Here is a 14,868-nt window from a genome sequence, read left to right on the forward strand (position 1 = left end):
ATTTATGGGGCCTAGGCTAACAATGTACAGTTGTTTTATTAACAGATTAATAAATATTGTAACAAATGTATTGCCCACTGTAAATGTTAGCTAATGCATTAACTGGAGTTAAGTAATGGGACTTTATTGTAAAATATAAGCAATTTTTAGACTGTTCTCATATGATTTCCAATGCTGCATTTATTTGATCAGAAATGCAGTAAAAATAGCAATATTTCTATTTTTATGCTATTTCAATATATTTAAAAAAAAAAAAAGTAATTTATTACTGTTATGGCAAAGCCATTTTTCCAGTCACATCTTTTTTTTAGAAATCATATAAATATGCTGATTTTTTTGCTCAATAATTATTTTATTATTATTTTATAATTATCAATGGTGAAAACAGTTGTGCTGCTTAATATTTTTGTAGAATTGTTTTCTAAAGATTATTTGATGAATATCAATTTCGAAAGAGTATCATTTTGAAATAGAAATCTTTTGTACTTTATAAGTGTCTTAACTGTCCCTTTTAATCAATTGAATTTTTTCCTGCTGAATAAAAGTATCAGTTTCTTAAAAAAACAAAAAACATACTGACTTAGACGCCATATAAACAGTAATGTATGTATGTTTCAGTCCATGATTTTCACCTGTTTTATGATAAAATGGGGGGGGGGGGGGCATAATATTTGAGACTTGGAAGAAAGCCTCTTTTAAACTGGACCAGTAACCAGTCACATTGCCACTTATTCAACTATGTAGACATGTGCCACAAAGCCATGCACAACACTCAAGCATGATGGTTCACGGTCTACTATGGCATCTCTTCATATATTTTTCATGTCTCCCTTTTCCAGAACACTAATGATAAGCTGCAGTCTCAATGTGTCAAGCAAACAATAGATTTGGCTCCCTCACATAAGGAAACTCCATTCATCCTTGAGATTTTTAGGCATCTTTTGGGAGTCGACCATAAATCAATAAAATGAATTCAAGCACATCCTCATGGGGACACATAGCTGAGCTGGAGACGAGGAGACAGACACAAAAAGAGTCTGTGAATAAGAAAATGGGGCAGATTTCTGCAGTAACATCTCGTGAAGTCTTTGTTTAATCAAGCCACGTTAGATAAGAGTAATTACACTGCAGCAAAGCTTTCCCATTACTATCCTCTTCATCGGAGCTTTAACACCTCTGCTCCGTTCACCACATCCTCTTTCGCTGTCGTCTGCGTGGGGTGTGTCGGGTCTGGTTAAATTGTCCCCATCGGTTTGAGGAGGATCAGAGCTGTTTCTGGTTGTTCCCCAGGTGTTCAGTGTGGGTTTGTGTTGCTGTGTGAGAGATTGTGTACATGTATTCTGAGGGGTTAAATCAGTAATGGTTTTGGTCGAGGTCTGTGACTGTGGTGAGTTTTGGGTAAACAGATTTTTTTTTCAGATAACAAAGACTGCTCTGCTCTGAGTTTCAAGGTTTCTCTAATGCTCTCTTTGGGTTTGTATGTTTTACAGCATTTTTCCATATGACATTTCTCTGGAACATGCTTCCTTCAGGGGCCATTGCCCCGCCGCAGCTGGTGTCTCCTAATGCTGATTTCACAATCACACATCTGCTGTCACCACAGCCTCCTGGGACGTTCCTATGTGTGTCATTTAGGTTGTAATAAAATGAACACATTTGTATTTCTTTTTTTTTTCTTTTTTTTTTTTTACTTGCAGATAAAGACAAAAAGCTTTTATAGAGCTCTGTGAAACTAGACGGCACAGGAGGTGCATTAGTTGTGTAATTGATGCTTTCATTATGTATTTTATCATTCCGGTGCTACCAAGTAAAATGATGAGAAAAGTAGAACTGCCTTAAATGAGTCCCCTTTTCCAGGGGGGTTGCTTGATATAAATGACACCTGGGGTTTAGTCCATTAGTGCCAGATTATGGAGGCAAAGCTTCCAGGTATCAATTTATTAGGATTTTTAATTTGATGACTAATACTGATATGTGTGTGTGTGTGTGTGTGTGTGTGTGTGTGCGTGTGTGTGTGTGTGTGTGTGTGTGTGTGTGTGTGTGTTTGCGAATGTATTTGGATGCTGTTCTTTTGAACTTTGTGTTCATCAAAGTATCTATTTTTCAATATATGTAAACACTTAATGTTAGAGAAAAATACCAATTTTGGAACAGTGGATATATATTAAGAGCCAGGCAATATTTTATTCCATGGTGAAATTGACATCACCTGGACTGTACGGTGCTAAATAGACTTCTAGCAGCTGAAGAGACATTTTCCATGGGCGGACAGACAGATCGCAGCAGAAGTGAGAAGTGGTGGGTGAACCGTTGAAGGAAAATATTACCCACTATATCACAACTCTTTTTCAGTAAGAGCCACAGTCAGGCAGAACAGAATCACATGCAATCCCATGAAACCGTTGCAAATGAGTGAATGACTGTGTGCCAGGATGCCACACTGGTTCAGACTTATAATTGTTTTGAAATGATCATTTTTGTGGGGTCTTTTATATACCTCCATTTCATATATACAATCATCTGACATGTCTTGAAGGCAGCATTGCACCTGTCAGCCATAATCATCACTGCACCCGCTGTTGTAATGTACTGTGAGTCACGCTGTTCAGCTCTTAGGTGATTTTCTCTCTCTTCTTTCTTTCTCACTTTTTCTTGTTAGCTTCTCACTCTCTCTTTTACACCCTACCCTGCAAACACACACACACACACACACACTCTCTCTCTCTCTCTGTATCTCTGTATCTATCTGAGCTTTATTAGTGTGGTGGTCTGGTAATACTGAGCAGATGAAAGGCTGACAGACTTTTATTTATCTAGCTGTACTCATTCATCTGTGTCACTGGACGCTGACGGGCCCTGCATTGCCTGTAATCTTCTGTGCGCTGCAGTTTATCAATCACTGTCATTGTCTCTCGCAGGATGGGAAGACAGCGGAGGATCTCGCGATTGCAGAGCAGCAGGAGCATGTAGCAGTGCTGCTGGCCAAGCTGAAAAAGGTGCGACTTTTGTTTATTATTCATCTCACTGAGACTCAAGAGACATTCATTTGCATTACACGAATGCTCTGTGAAGGCTTATGAGATCCTAGTTGTACTTTATAAGAGATGACGATTTCACTCAATTATGATTCTTATCCCATTGAAATGTATGCTGAATTGGATATTTTTTTGTTGTGAAATCCACATGGGGAAATGTTTTCAGAACTAAAACTGGATAGGCACTGTTGCACTGTATAGTGTCATGTTCTTACTGTGTTTTATTGGATATGTACTGTGGCATTCTTTAAAATACCTTGGAACAACATAAATATGAAGGTCCAGTAATAAGGTAGTCAATCAGAACATTGGTGTTTATTATTCAGTACATTTTAACTGAAGCTTGCAGCCTCTCAAACATGGCATCCTATCTGCCAATTAATCTCACAGATGGCTCTTGCGTAGCCCTTTGATGAGGCGAAAACATTTTCAAAGTTACTAAAAATAGATTTTTCATATAGATATGTCAATAAGATATTTCACCTCTAATTTTAATGTTCAGACGTACGGTTTGTCTATTAACCACACACTTGATTTTAGATTTTGGAAGTCTTTTCATTTGACGGTCACATACTGCACATGATTTAATGTATGGCATTTAGCGTCTTGCATTTTGCTTCAAAAATTGGATTATACTCAGTTTGAGGACTCCGAATATTAGCTATTAAGAGCCTATTTATTACACTCATTAGGATCCACTGAGCACTCTCGGACACATTAACATTATGTCCCTGGTCCAAATGTCATATTGTAATGCCACTGGCTTGTGTTCATTTGCATACCCTTTGTGACTGGTCTTACAGGACAACCACAAGAGCATTTACATCCAGCAGCTGCGGCCTACACAGACCCTCCAACCTCGCATCAAACTCAAGCTGTTCGGCCACTCGGGAGCAGGGAAGAGCACTCTGGTGGAGTCTTTGAAGTGTGGCATCTTGCGGAGTTTCTTCAGGAGGAGGAGGACCAGGTTGACCAACCCTGTCCGGCACCCAGCCTCACCTGTCACCTCCAAACCTGCAGGTAGGGTGATGTGTTTTCCTTCTTTATCAATAAAAAAGCTGAAAGTCCAAGGAATTGTTCTTTTCAAGATATAGATGAGTTTGTTTCTTCATCAGAATGTATTTAGAGAAATTTGTATTCTCTTACTTGATCACCAATAGATCCTCTGCAATGAAATAAAAGAAATGAGTAATCCACAACGCGGTTCCAGTCCATTAATTAAGAAACTGCACGTTTGTAAGAAACAAATCCATCAAGGCATTTTACCTTTAAATAATCATCTCTGACCGATATACCAGTCCATAATCCATAATTTCCTTTTTTTTTTTTACTTTTTCATAATAATGCTTTCTCACATCATAATCCACCAACATATTTGTTTTCACATGTAAATAATGCTTGAGCGATGAATATTTCTCTCCTGATTCAGCCGAGATGACTTGTTCATTGGAGAAAGCAATGGTTTTAAATTGAAAACCGTTTTAAGTTAAAAATTGATTTATTACAAACAGGCAGCTTTTCACTTTTAAGAAGATGTGAATTGATGGGTGGGAGTCTTGTGGATTATTGTGATGTTTTTATCAGATGTTTGAACTCTCGTTCTGACGGCACCCATTCACTGCAGAGGATCCAATGGTGAGCAAGTGATTTAATTCAGAATTTCTGTTACGATGAAGAAACAAATCCTGGATGGCCTGAGGGTGAGGACATTTTCATTTTGGGTGATCGATTCTTTTTGGATTATAGAGCTTTTTCTGGTCCAGGTTTGTTGGCTTTCCTCACTCATTCCCAGATTAACACACGTCATAGTGCTATCCTTGGAAGATGCAATCACATCAGTGTAATGCGTTACAAATGAAGCAAACTTTTTTTTTCTCACATTTACTATCACAGCCAAATTGAGGAAATGGTCTCTAGATTTCTATGAGAAAAGTTTTTAGAAAGAACCAAAGTTCAGTGGAAAGCGTTGATTGTGCAAGACATATGCAGCACTGTGTGACTAACACATTTACAAGGTTTAAAAAAAAAAGAGTACTCCTGTGGTTTTTTCAGGAATTGTGTTTTTCCCCAGCTGAGCTATTTTTATTATGTATGTATGTGGTGATACTGGCTCATCTTTTGTGGAGTTTTTTATAACAGTCTTTGTCCATTACCAGCCCATATCTTTATCGTCAAATGACGGTTTTTTTCTCAAAATATATATCAGAAAAAGGGATTTATTTTTCTGTCAACACTGGGGAAGCTGGAATCAGGCCTTTAGGAAAGAGCTCCCCCATGTGGTGGGTTTCCACATTTTAGGGATATTTCAGTACATTTTATAAACCCTCACATAATATTCATCATTTATCCTTTAGCTACAAACATAACCTTATTTCATATATTGTCATATATTGTTAATATCTATTATAAGAAGTCCATTCCATCGTTTACAGTCTCTTTCTTTTTTTTCTTCCCTGTTTGTGTGTTGTGTGCCTGTAGTGTCGGTCAGCATCTCTAACCTGTACCCAGGCTGTGAGAATGTCAGTGTGCGGAGCCGCAGTATGATGTTTGAGCCCAGTTTGACTAAAGGAGTGCTGGAGGTCTTTAGTCCTGTCCATAACGCTCTCTCCACGGCTGACGACACCGCCACCAAAGCCATCGACATCCAGAACGCCAATGTCAATGGTAAAAGTCATTTACGGGAAATAATAAATAAGACTCCCCAAAAATGAGAATTGATTTGTATTTTAATATATTTTCAAATGTAATGTATTCATGTGAAGGCAAAGTTAAATTTTCAGTAGCCATAACTTTAGTCTTCGGTGTCATATGATCCTTTAGAAATCAAGAATAATAAAAAATAACAATGTATGTATAGAAGGAACAAAGAACAGCATTGTTTTGAAATAGAAATGTTTTGTGACATTATAAATGCCTTTAATGTCCCTTTTGAACTATTTAATGCATCTTTGCGGAGTGAAAATAAAATCGTTCTTTCCCAAACTTTTGAATGGTATTGTTTATTTGATGTATTGTATTATGTAATATTCTTTAGGTGTTGGAGACTTCAGTATATGGGAGTTCTCTGGTAACCCCGTCTACTTCTGCTCATATGACTACTTTGCTGCAAATGACACCACAGCCATTCATCTGGTCTTATTCAGCCTGGAGGAGCCTTACGAGACTCAACTGAACCAGGTCACATTCTGGCTCAACTGCCTGAAAGCTCTCATGCTGCCAGAGGACAACATCGGTATGTGCAAGTGTGTGTGTGTGTGTGTGTCTCCTGAGACTACAGTGTACAATATATGGATTTCTTCTTGTCCTTTCTAGAGGGCTTTCCATTACAGTAATTACAGGGATTAGCAGAAGTTGTGAAGTCTGTGATTAAAGAGGTTTGAGGAGCAGTTTTACAACTTTTCTCTATTGAAATTAACCTTTTTTTACTTTGATACTATATAGTTATTTTGTGCAGAATAATTTATTTATTTATTTTATTATTTTGTAAAATTATTTTCCTTGTACAAGGGAAACTTGTACAAAATATTTATTTTTCTATTTAAATATGAATGCTTTATTAGTATTTAAACCAATAAGCAACTGTACAATGAAGTTACCCATAGATAGCCTGTTGCTTTGAAAGTAGGGCTGTCAATTGACTGACACTTTTTAAGTGCATTAATTACACATTATCGTGTTATTGTGGCAAATGAGTAAAGCATTAAATAGACATAACAAAGTCTGGCTGTAGAAGGCAATATATTATTTGTTTTATTTCCATGTCATTGGAATTGGAACACAAGTCTATAACTGGCAAAAATATATATAATTTTTTTTTTCCATTGAGTTAGTCAGTCTATCCGAGGCCTGTTCACACAGAATGCATTATCACATTCGTTTGATCTATTTATGCATGTTTTCACACCATGAGCACCATTTTTTTTTCTCTGACATGTTTAAAGTAATTTAATTCAATTTATGCATTTAGCAGATACTTTTATCCAAAGCGACTTGTGCAATCAAGCTAACATTTTTTTTACCTAAAGTGTTCCCTGGGAATCGAACCCACAACCTTTTACTGCTAACGCAATGCTCTACCACTTGAGCCACAGGAACAGTTCTTATTTTAGAAAGCTCTTGAGACCCCTTGCATTCCCATTCCCACATTCTTATCACATGATTTATAATATGAATAATAGTTTTGAATGAACAAGTTAAATTGACAGTCATAGAAAATAGCCCATGCATGCAGTTTTGGTCTCTGTGTATCACTGTTTCACTCTTCTCCATTCTGTGTCCTGTTTATAGTTTTCTCATTCTTGTCTCTCTCGAACTCTCTCTGGTAATTTCAGCCTGGCTGGCCTTTGCTTTCACTGTAGTGATGATGGTTGATGAATTTGTGTAAGTACTGTAGCAGGCACATCCATAGTGCTATGGATAATGCCAAAAGAGAGTCTGTGCATCAGTCTTATTCTAGGAATCTAGTTTTTGCTCTATGGTTCCCAGATATATTTGAAGTTTTTGTGTTTATTTGAGAGTTGAGATTGTGCATAATGATCACAGATTTTAAGAATAGACGATAAAACTGCCTCTCTGTTGTATCCACAGCCTTCGGAGGGAAGATCAGGAATCCACTGTGTGTGGTCCTGGTGGCCACACATGCTGACATTGTGAATCTGCCCCGGTCGTTTGGGGGAGAGTTCAGCTATGACAAGGAGAGATCTCTACTTAAAGAAGTCAGAAACAGGTGATTAAATCAATAGAAAATGTCAGTTTGAAGCTATGAGACCTATAAGTACTTTAAGTGATCATTTTTGAAGTACTGACTACATCATAGTGATTAAAGGGATTTGATTGGATGAGCCAAACTATTAAACTGATTATACCTCCCAGGTTTGGAAATGATCTGCATATTGCAGAGAAGCTCTTTGTCATGGATGCAGGAGCGTCCAACTCCAGAGACATGAAGCTGCTGAGAAACCTTCTGTTAGAGCTCCGCAACACCATTATCTCTGTAAGATCGCTCTCCATTCTGCTACACCTCCCAGCACTTTGTCATTTAGCTACATTACCTACATGTAGCATTGGCATTGAAGGCATAGTTTACCCAAACGTGAAAATTCTGTCAATATTTACTGACCCCCATAAGACCTTTGTATATCTTTGGAACATACATTTAGATATTTCTGCTGAAATCTAAGAGCTTTGACCCTGCATAGGCAGCAAGAGAACTACCACCTTCAAGGCCAAGAGAGGTCGTTAGGACATTGTTAAAATAGACCTTAATGTAAAGGCTGAATTATACTCCTATCGGACCTATGCCTCAGCCTTTACGCCATAGGCTATGCGCCAGTTTTCATTTATACTTGTGTGTCGTTGTCCGCGTCGACATGCAGTACACATGCAAACCACTAGTCTGCGGTGTCCTGCGGCATGTTGATGGTCTAACCTGCAGTGCCACAACAAAAGCTGAAGAAGCGGCTCATCGGAGAAGCATTATAGCCTTGACTGTGGCAAATAAATATTAAATCAATAAATCATTATTTAAAACTACTAAAAGGAGACAACAACGGAACAGAAGAAGATAGTATTCTTTCAATCTCGACAAGGACTTGTACCATGGCAGATCAACATTGTTTGTTGCGGACAACTAGTGATATATAATGCTATGTAGTATAATAAATGATAAGACACTTGTTCTTTGCTTTGTTTTGTAAGATGTGTAACATTAAAATATATTAAAGTGCACACAAACATACACACAACTCAAGTACATACGGAGGAGGGAGGGGTTCTAGCAGACCAATCACAGCGCTTGCGGTCCACGTAGAATTGATGTGTTGTTAGATTTTTGTGGAGGTGCATGTCAGGCTGTGGTGTAAGGGAGTACGTCTATGCCTAGGCTACGGCGTAGGTCCGACATAGAAGTATAAATCAGCCTTAAGAGTCCCACAGCACATGTGTATGGTGCTGCTGACGCAGGAGCCAACATTCTGATGTGCAACCCAGATGCCCTGTGCCTTGTTTGCCAGCAGAGGAATGCACATGCGTCATATTACTTTTGTGAACACATGCAAAGACTTACATGGAAGACAAGAAATCGTTGAATAATGTCATTTTTGTTTTCTTTGCGCACAAGTATTCTTGTAGGTTTCTAAAATCAAGGTTGAACCACTGTCACATGGGCTATTTTAACGATGTCCTTGCTACCTTTCTGAGCCTTGAACGTGTCAGTTGCATTGTTTTCTATGGAGGGTCAGAAAGCTCTCGGATTTCTTCAAAATATATCTTAATTTGTGTTCTGAAGATGAATAAAGGTCATAGCAGTTTGGAACGGCATGAGGGGGAGTAATTAATGACAGAATTTTCACTTTTCATTTTCAACTGTCCTTTAAATTACCGGACACACTCACTTTTTTTTTATTCTGATCTAGGTCTGATCTCTATAATAAAGCCCTTTTCTTTACCATGCACACACGCACAGAAATGCACAATATCAAACACTAACACTCAGATCCCTCGTTAATACATTCTGCTCGTTCTCCTCCTAAATCTCTCTTTCGTCTCTCTCTCTCCTACACATACCTGTACAGATTACTTTCTCATCCGCCGTTATATTGTGTCTGGATTTTTTTGTATATTATGAAGGAAAAGGAAATAATGACTGTAGTTTTTAAATATGTAATTTAAACAGTACAATATATTTGAGGTGTTAAAGGAGACTTTATCAGTGGTGATTTCTACTATTGCTCCTACTTTCAGTTAATGGGGGAAAATATAGACCATATTAAGGGGGTTAGAAAAGAATTACCTAGCAACCACTTAACCAACTTAGCAACCCCATTGGCATTTTTTCCAGAGATGTAAAATAGCTTTTCTCTCCGTGTTGTCACAGAGCTGCAGGCCGATGACTCTGCTGGCAGAGAAGCTGTTGTCCACTCTGCCTTCCTGGAGGAAACTGAACGGGCCAAACCAGCTGATGTCATGGCAACAGTTTGTTGTGGATGTGCAAGAACAAATCAACCCTCTGGCCAGTGAAGACAATCTGCGGGAACTGGCTTCACAACTTCACAGCATGGGAGAGGTGTGTGTGTGTGTGTGTGTGGGCGGGCCCAGTGAATGTGTGAGAGTGTGTGTGTGACGATGAGCAGATGAATAAATATGTATGAATGTTTGAATTATGGTTATATTGCTGTGGGTATAGCATAAGTGTGTTTGAAGTAGATGCTCTGTATCATTAATTAAAATGATTGTTTTCATACATTATGCTACACAATCGTACACGCCCCGCTATTAATGCCACATCCATTACTTCAAGACCACTCAAAGTACACAATGCAGAACATCTACAAACATGTTTTTATGTGGATTCAAATGAGTTGGTGGGTGTCAGCAACTAAATGGGGGCCTTTGTAATCTATTGACCACCCACAAGCATTACAACACGGCTTCACCGATAGAGAGAGCAGGTGAATGAGTCATTCTCATCAATATTAGTCATCTGTGTTTTCAGCAGCAGCACTTTAACACGTTTTAGGGAATGTTTTGATGTTGATGGGCTGAAATGCCAAGCTGTGATTCAGCTTTATTAACATTTGCTTGCATAAGGTACTCTGTTTAAGGGGCTTCATCTCCTGTGTTTAACCTCAGCCCTTTAAAAATCTGTTATGTCATGTCTCTTCAAAGAATAAGTCGCACAAAAATCAGCCTGTACTGATTTGTGTGAATCACAATGAAAAATGTTCATGACAATCTGGGCTGCCAAGCTCCAAAATAACAGAAAATATCTGTATAAATCATATGTTTCATAAATGTATTTGCTCTATTCCAAGTCTTCTGAATTCATAAAATAGCTCAGAATAATGAGAGGACCCCAATTCAAGGCATTTCAAGTGCACCCCCATAACTACTGATTTACTGACCTCTTCTGATGAATTTATTCACATCTGTTTGAAAAGAATAAGTGAGTTGATCCCCAAAAGTGACACCTCTGCTGAACTGTAATGGAACCCACCTAAAGATCTGTTTGCACCAACTTTCAGCCTGGTTTTCACATACAATATACCTATTCAGGCCAAAGTGTATTCAGATTTTGTATTCACTCTGGTTATCACACAACACTAAATACTAAATAGAGAGACTAAAGAACCTGTTCCCGATTCTTCCTCTGTTAGTCACTGGTGCTTTGCAAAATAATCTATTAGTATCACCATGTTGTAATTTTATGTAACAGCAGCAGCTCTTGGGATGTGATCAAAAGCATTAATCATATTGGGTGGACAGTTTTCTTATTAGTATTATGGGGAAAAGGTTTAGATGCATTAACAGCCATTCAGTTTATCTTGGTGTCTTTGGAATCTTGCAGTCACCCATTTGCTTGTACTCATCCTTTTTATACCCTTCTTTCTTCTAGATTAACATCATGCAGAGTGAGACTGTCCAGGATGTTGTCCTGTTAGATCCTCGCTGGCTTTGTGGTAACGTACTCGGCAAGCTCCTCTCAATTGAAACCCCCAAAGCGATCCACCACTACCGTGGCCGCTACCGCGTGGAAGAGCTCCAGGACCTCGTCTCCGAAGGTGACATCGATGAACTTCTCCAGGTGCTCGACGCCATGGATGTATGTGCCCGCGACTTAGCCAACCCCGGAATGGTTGACATTCCCGCCCTCATACGCACGGGTGGCCTCCAGCACACCTGGACGGACGAGGAAGACATCGAAGGCGAGGACACTTTGCTTTACGGTGGCGTGCGAGTCGTTCCTGCAGAACACTTGGCGCCATTCCCTTGTGGACTTTTCCATAAGTTTCAAGTGAACTTGTGCAGGTGGAGCCGGCAGCAGAAGCCAGAGGTGGAGGCTGAGGATGTGAAGTTGTGGAGCGGTGGAGCTCGGGTTGGACTCGGCAGCGCTGAGGCACTGGTTCTGCTTGTGAACCACGGACAGGGCATGGAGGTACAGTTACGAGGACCGGACTCCGATTCCGGCCGTTGCTATGCTTTGCTGGACACGTTGTGCGGCATGGCAGAGGGTCTGTTAGCTGCTACATTACCCGGTTTGCTTACCGCCCGACATTATCTTAGCCCTCAGCAGCTGCGGGAACACCACGGCCCCGTCATGCTCTACCAACCGAGAGACTTTTTCCGTGCTCAGGCGCGAGGTGAGAACGCGCTTTCGAACACCATGGGCGGATATCGCGAGAGCTTTGTCAGTATCGTAGCATTAGGTTGCACCCAGGTCTACAAACAGGGCAGTCTTGGAGGGGAAGTGCCCGCGGCGGAGGTCAGTCACCTGGCTCGACGCAAGCTCTGCCGCCTGCTGGACCCTCCCGATGCCCTTGGAAAGGACTGGTGCCTGCTTGCCATGAACTTGGGCCTTAGCGAGCTCGCTGCTAAATACAGTTCTGGCACCAACGGGACTCTGCCTGCAGACCCCCTTTCCCTTCCCAGTCCCACAGCCACGCTCCTGCAGGAGTGGAGCCAGCGACCCGATTCAAGCATAGGCATTTTGCTCGCTAAGCTGCGAGAACTCGGTCGTCGGGATGCGGCCGATTTCCTCCTTAGAGCTGCACCCGTGTTCCGGGTCAACTTGGAAGTACTGGGCACCCCGCCGGAGCCCTACAGCCCGGTGTGTAACGGGGGCGGCACCTCCTTCAACTCCATCAGTTCCGTGATCTCTCGTTAGGACGTCACTTGTGTCTAGAGAAACGTGCAATTGTCCGGTGGAGCGGTGTTAAATCTCAAGCTCCCTGGTGTCCTGAGACTGAAGTATTTGAATCAGATACTCTGCTCAATTTCGTGATTTCTGAATGTTCATTCTTGGTGTCTTTGAAAAGGTGCCTATGTGCTTTTTTTCCTGCAAATCTTTTATTGACTGTCTCACATTCCCAAGGTGAAACTGCAGGCAGCCTTTTTTTTAAATGCCCATAATAAAAGAAAATTCTATTACTTCTATCAATTCGGACAGCTGTTATAGGGGAACTGTGCTAAATTTGATGACCGAATGATAGATCACTAAGTGCTTGGAAGCATTATTTAATAAACAACTCAAACTATTGAGTGCCTTGAAGATGTTAAGTTGTTGACAAAGAATGTCAACAACTTAACTTGTTGACATTGTTATAGAGAAAATTGGATGTGCACCTCTGCAAGTGTTTCGGTGTTTACCTGTCTTCTGAAGCTTTTAAAGAACAGATCTATTAGATTTACACTTCTTCTCAAACATACAAAATTGGGTCACTTGCATTTACTACCTGATTGTTCCTTATTGCAACTAAAATGCCTCACTCTTCAGACCGGATTTTATTCAAATGACGAAGCACAAACAAAACATACTAAACATTCCTTTAAAAATCTAAATGCATGGTAAATCATTTTTAAGTCTGGTTTTTAAAATCGCTCACATTTGTCTTATTCACACTTATAGCCTGCTTGTCACATTGACTTTTGTGAAACATTACGGTTCTGTCTACCTGTCGAATGGAAATAATGAAATATTCCAGGCACTTACATGATACTGTGGTAAGATTTTGTTTCTCTTTATAAAGGTGACGTCAGTGTCCTGATAAGCATGATCTTTGTTACAACTGTTCAGCTTATTTTAATGTTCTGTTTTACACATTTACACTGTTGTTGAGTGTTTAAGAAATATATTTTAAACACGTAGTCATGTGTATACTTTACACTGGATAATTAATCATAAAATGCTATTCTAAGGGACTTAAATTGGGCAAAAGTGTAAAAAAAAAATTGATATTTGCGGTGAAACTTGTGATGAGCGATGCCGTTCCTCAGTTAAAGCAATACCATTGTACTTAAAATGGTATATTGGACACAAATGAAGTGACAACTTGAAACCAGTAGATGGCAGCAAAGACTCTGTTACATCTCACATATGCTATAACTCTTTTTGCTCTCCTTCTTTTGAGGCAGTTGCAGTTTCATCATCATGTCTGAAAGTCCAGACAGCTGTTCCATATTATATTTTGGGACAGGTCTATCCTCCAACCTTTCATCATTTCTCTTGCAGGCTTAAAATCACAAATGTTTCTAAAAGGGAATTGGGCATATTGTTGTTCTCTCATTCCAAAAGGCACATTTTTATTTTGTGATTAAGTCTATGTATTATGGAGCTCTTTCGCTGTTTAGCTGTGGTCAAGGTTCACGATTATCCCTCCTAAGACTTTAACAGGGTACATCAGAGGGGAGTTGATCCTGGTGTATTTAAGACTTGTACAGTCATTTCTTTGCACAAGACCTTCACATTATTACTCTATTTATATTTTGTTCGCATGTCTCTGAATGCCATGTCCTTAATACTTCCTCAAACTTTACAGTGTACTTCATTTTTTATAATAAATTGTTTACTCAATGGTTCTCTGTGTTATTTTTAAATAATTTGTACAGTGTTCATGCAGTATTTTGTTGTTATTGCCATATACAGTGCATTTACATTACCCTATTTTTTTAGCACAATAATAATTAATATATATACTATATATTATATAATATATAATAATAAAGGGCCTTTTCTAATACCAGTGTTGCTATACAAAGAATATTAGCCTATGGAACAACGTTAGTTACAAATATTCATAAACAAAAATAATAAACTACATAAACACTAGAGATTTTTTTTTTTTTTTTTTAGCTCAGATACGATAGAAGAGGTGATGAAGATTTCAGCATATTTTACCTTACAAAAAGTTAGATCTTTTGGTCTAAATTATGTAATTTGTAAATGAATGTGTCCTAATAATAATCTTTTCTCAAACATTTTAAAGTGCCCTCCAGTGGATTCTGGGTAAAGTTGCCTCCAATTCAACCGTGAGAAGCAGAGCCAGCTAAAATGAATTGA

The 14,868-nt window shown here is 39.2% G+C and overlaps 1 protein-coding gene across 2 annotated transcripts in view; it reads left to right on the plus strand.

Moving 5' to 3' along the window:
• LOC113049202 (death-associated protein kinase 1-like) overlaps positions 1 to 14,384 on the plus strand; it is a 70,289-nt gene extending 55,905 nt beyond the window's left edge. For both annotated transcript variants that reach the window (XM_026211347.1, XM_026211348.1), the window contains exons 19-26: positions 2,919 to 2,996; positions 3,839 to 4,055; positions 5,514 to 5,699; positions 6,070 to 6,267; positions 7,623 to 7,761; positions 7,908 to 8,028; positions 9,910 to 10,098; positions 11,428 to 14,384. In XM_026211347.1, coding sequence (XP_026067132.1) covers positions 2,919 to 2,996; positions 3,839 to 4,055; positions 5,514 to 5,699; positions 6,070 to 6,267; positions 7,623 to 7,761; positions 7,908 to 8,028; positions 9,910 to 10,098; positions 11,428 to 12,696 — 2,397 coding nt within the window. In that variant the 3' untranslated portion in view covers positions 12,697 to 14,384. The remainder of the gene's footprint in view (positions 1 to 2,918; positions 2,997 to 3,838; positions 4,056 to 5,513; positions 5,700 to 6,069; positions 6,268 to 7,622; positions 7,762 to 7,907; positions 8,029 to 9,909; positions 10,099 to 11,427) is intronic.
• Positions 14,385 to 14,868: the final 484 nt, after the last annotated feature.

The sequence above is a fragment of the Carassius auratus genome, chromosome 30 (assembly GCF_003368295.1).
Source record: "Carassius auratus strain Wakin chromosome 30, ASM336829v1, whole genome shotgun sequence".
In the NCBI taxonomy this organism is placed as follows: Eukaryota; Metazoa; Chordata; class Actinopteri; order Cypriniformes; family Cyprinidae; genus Carassius; species Carassius auratus.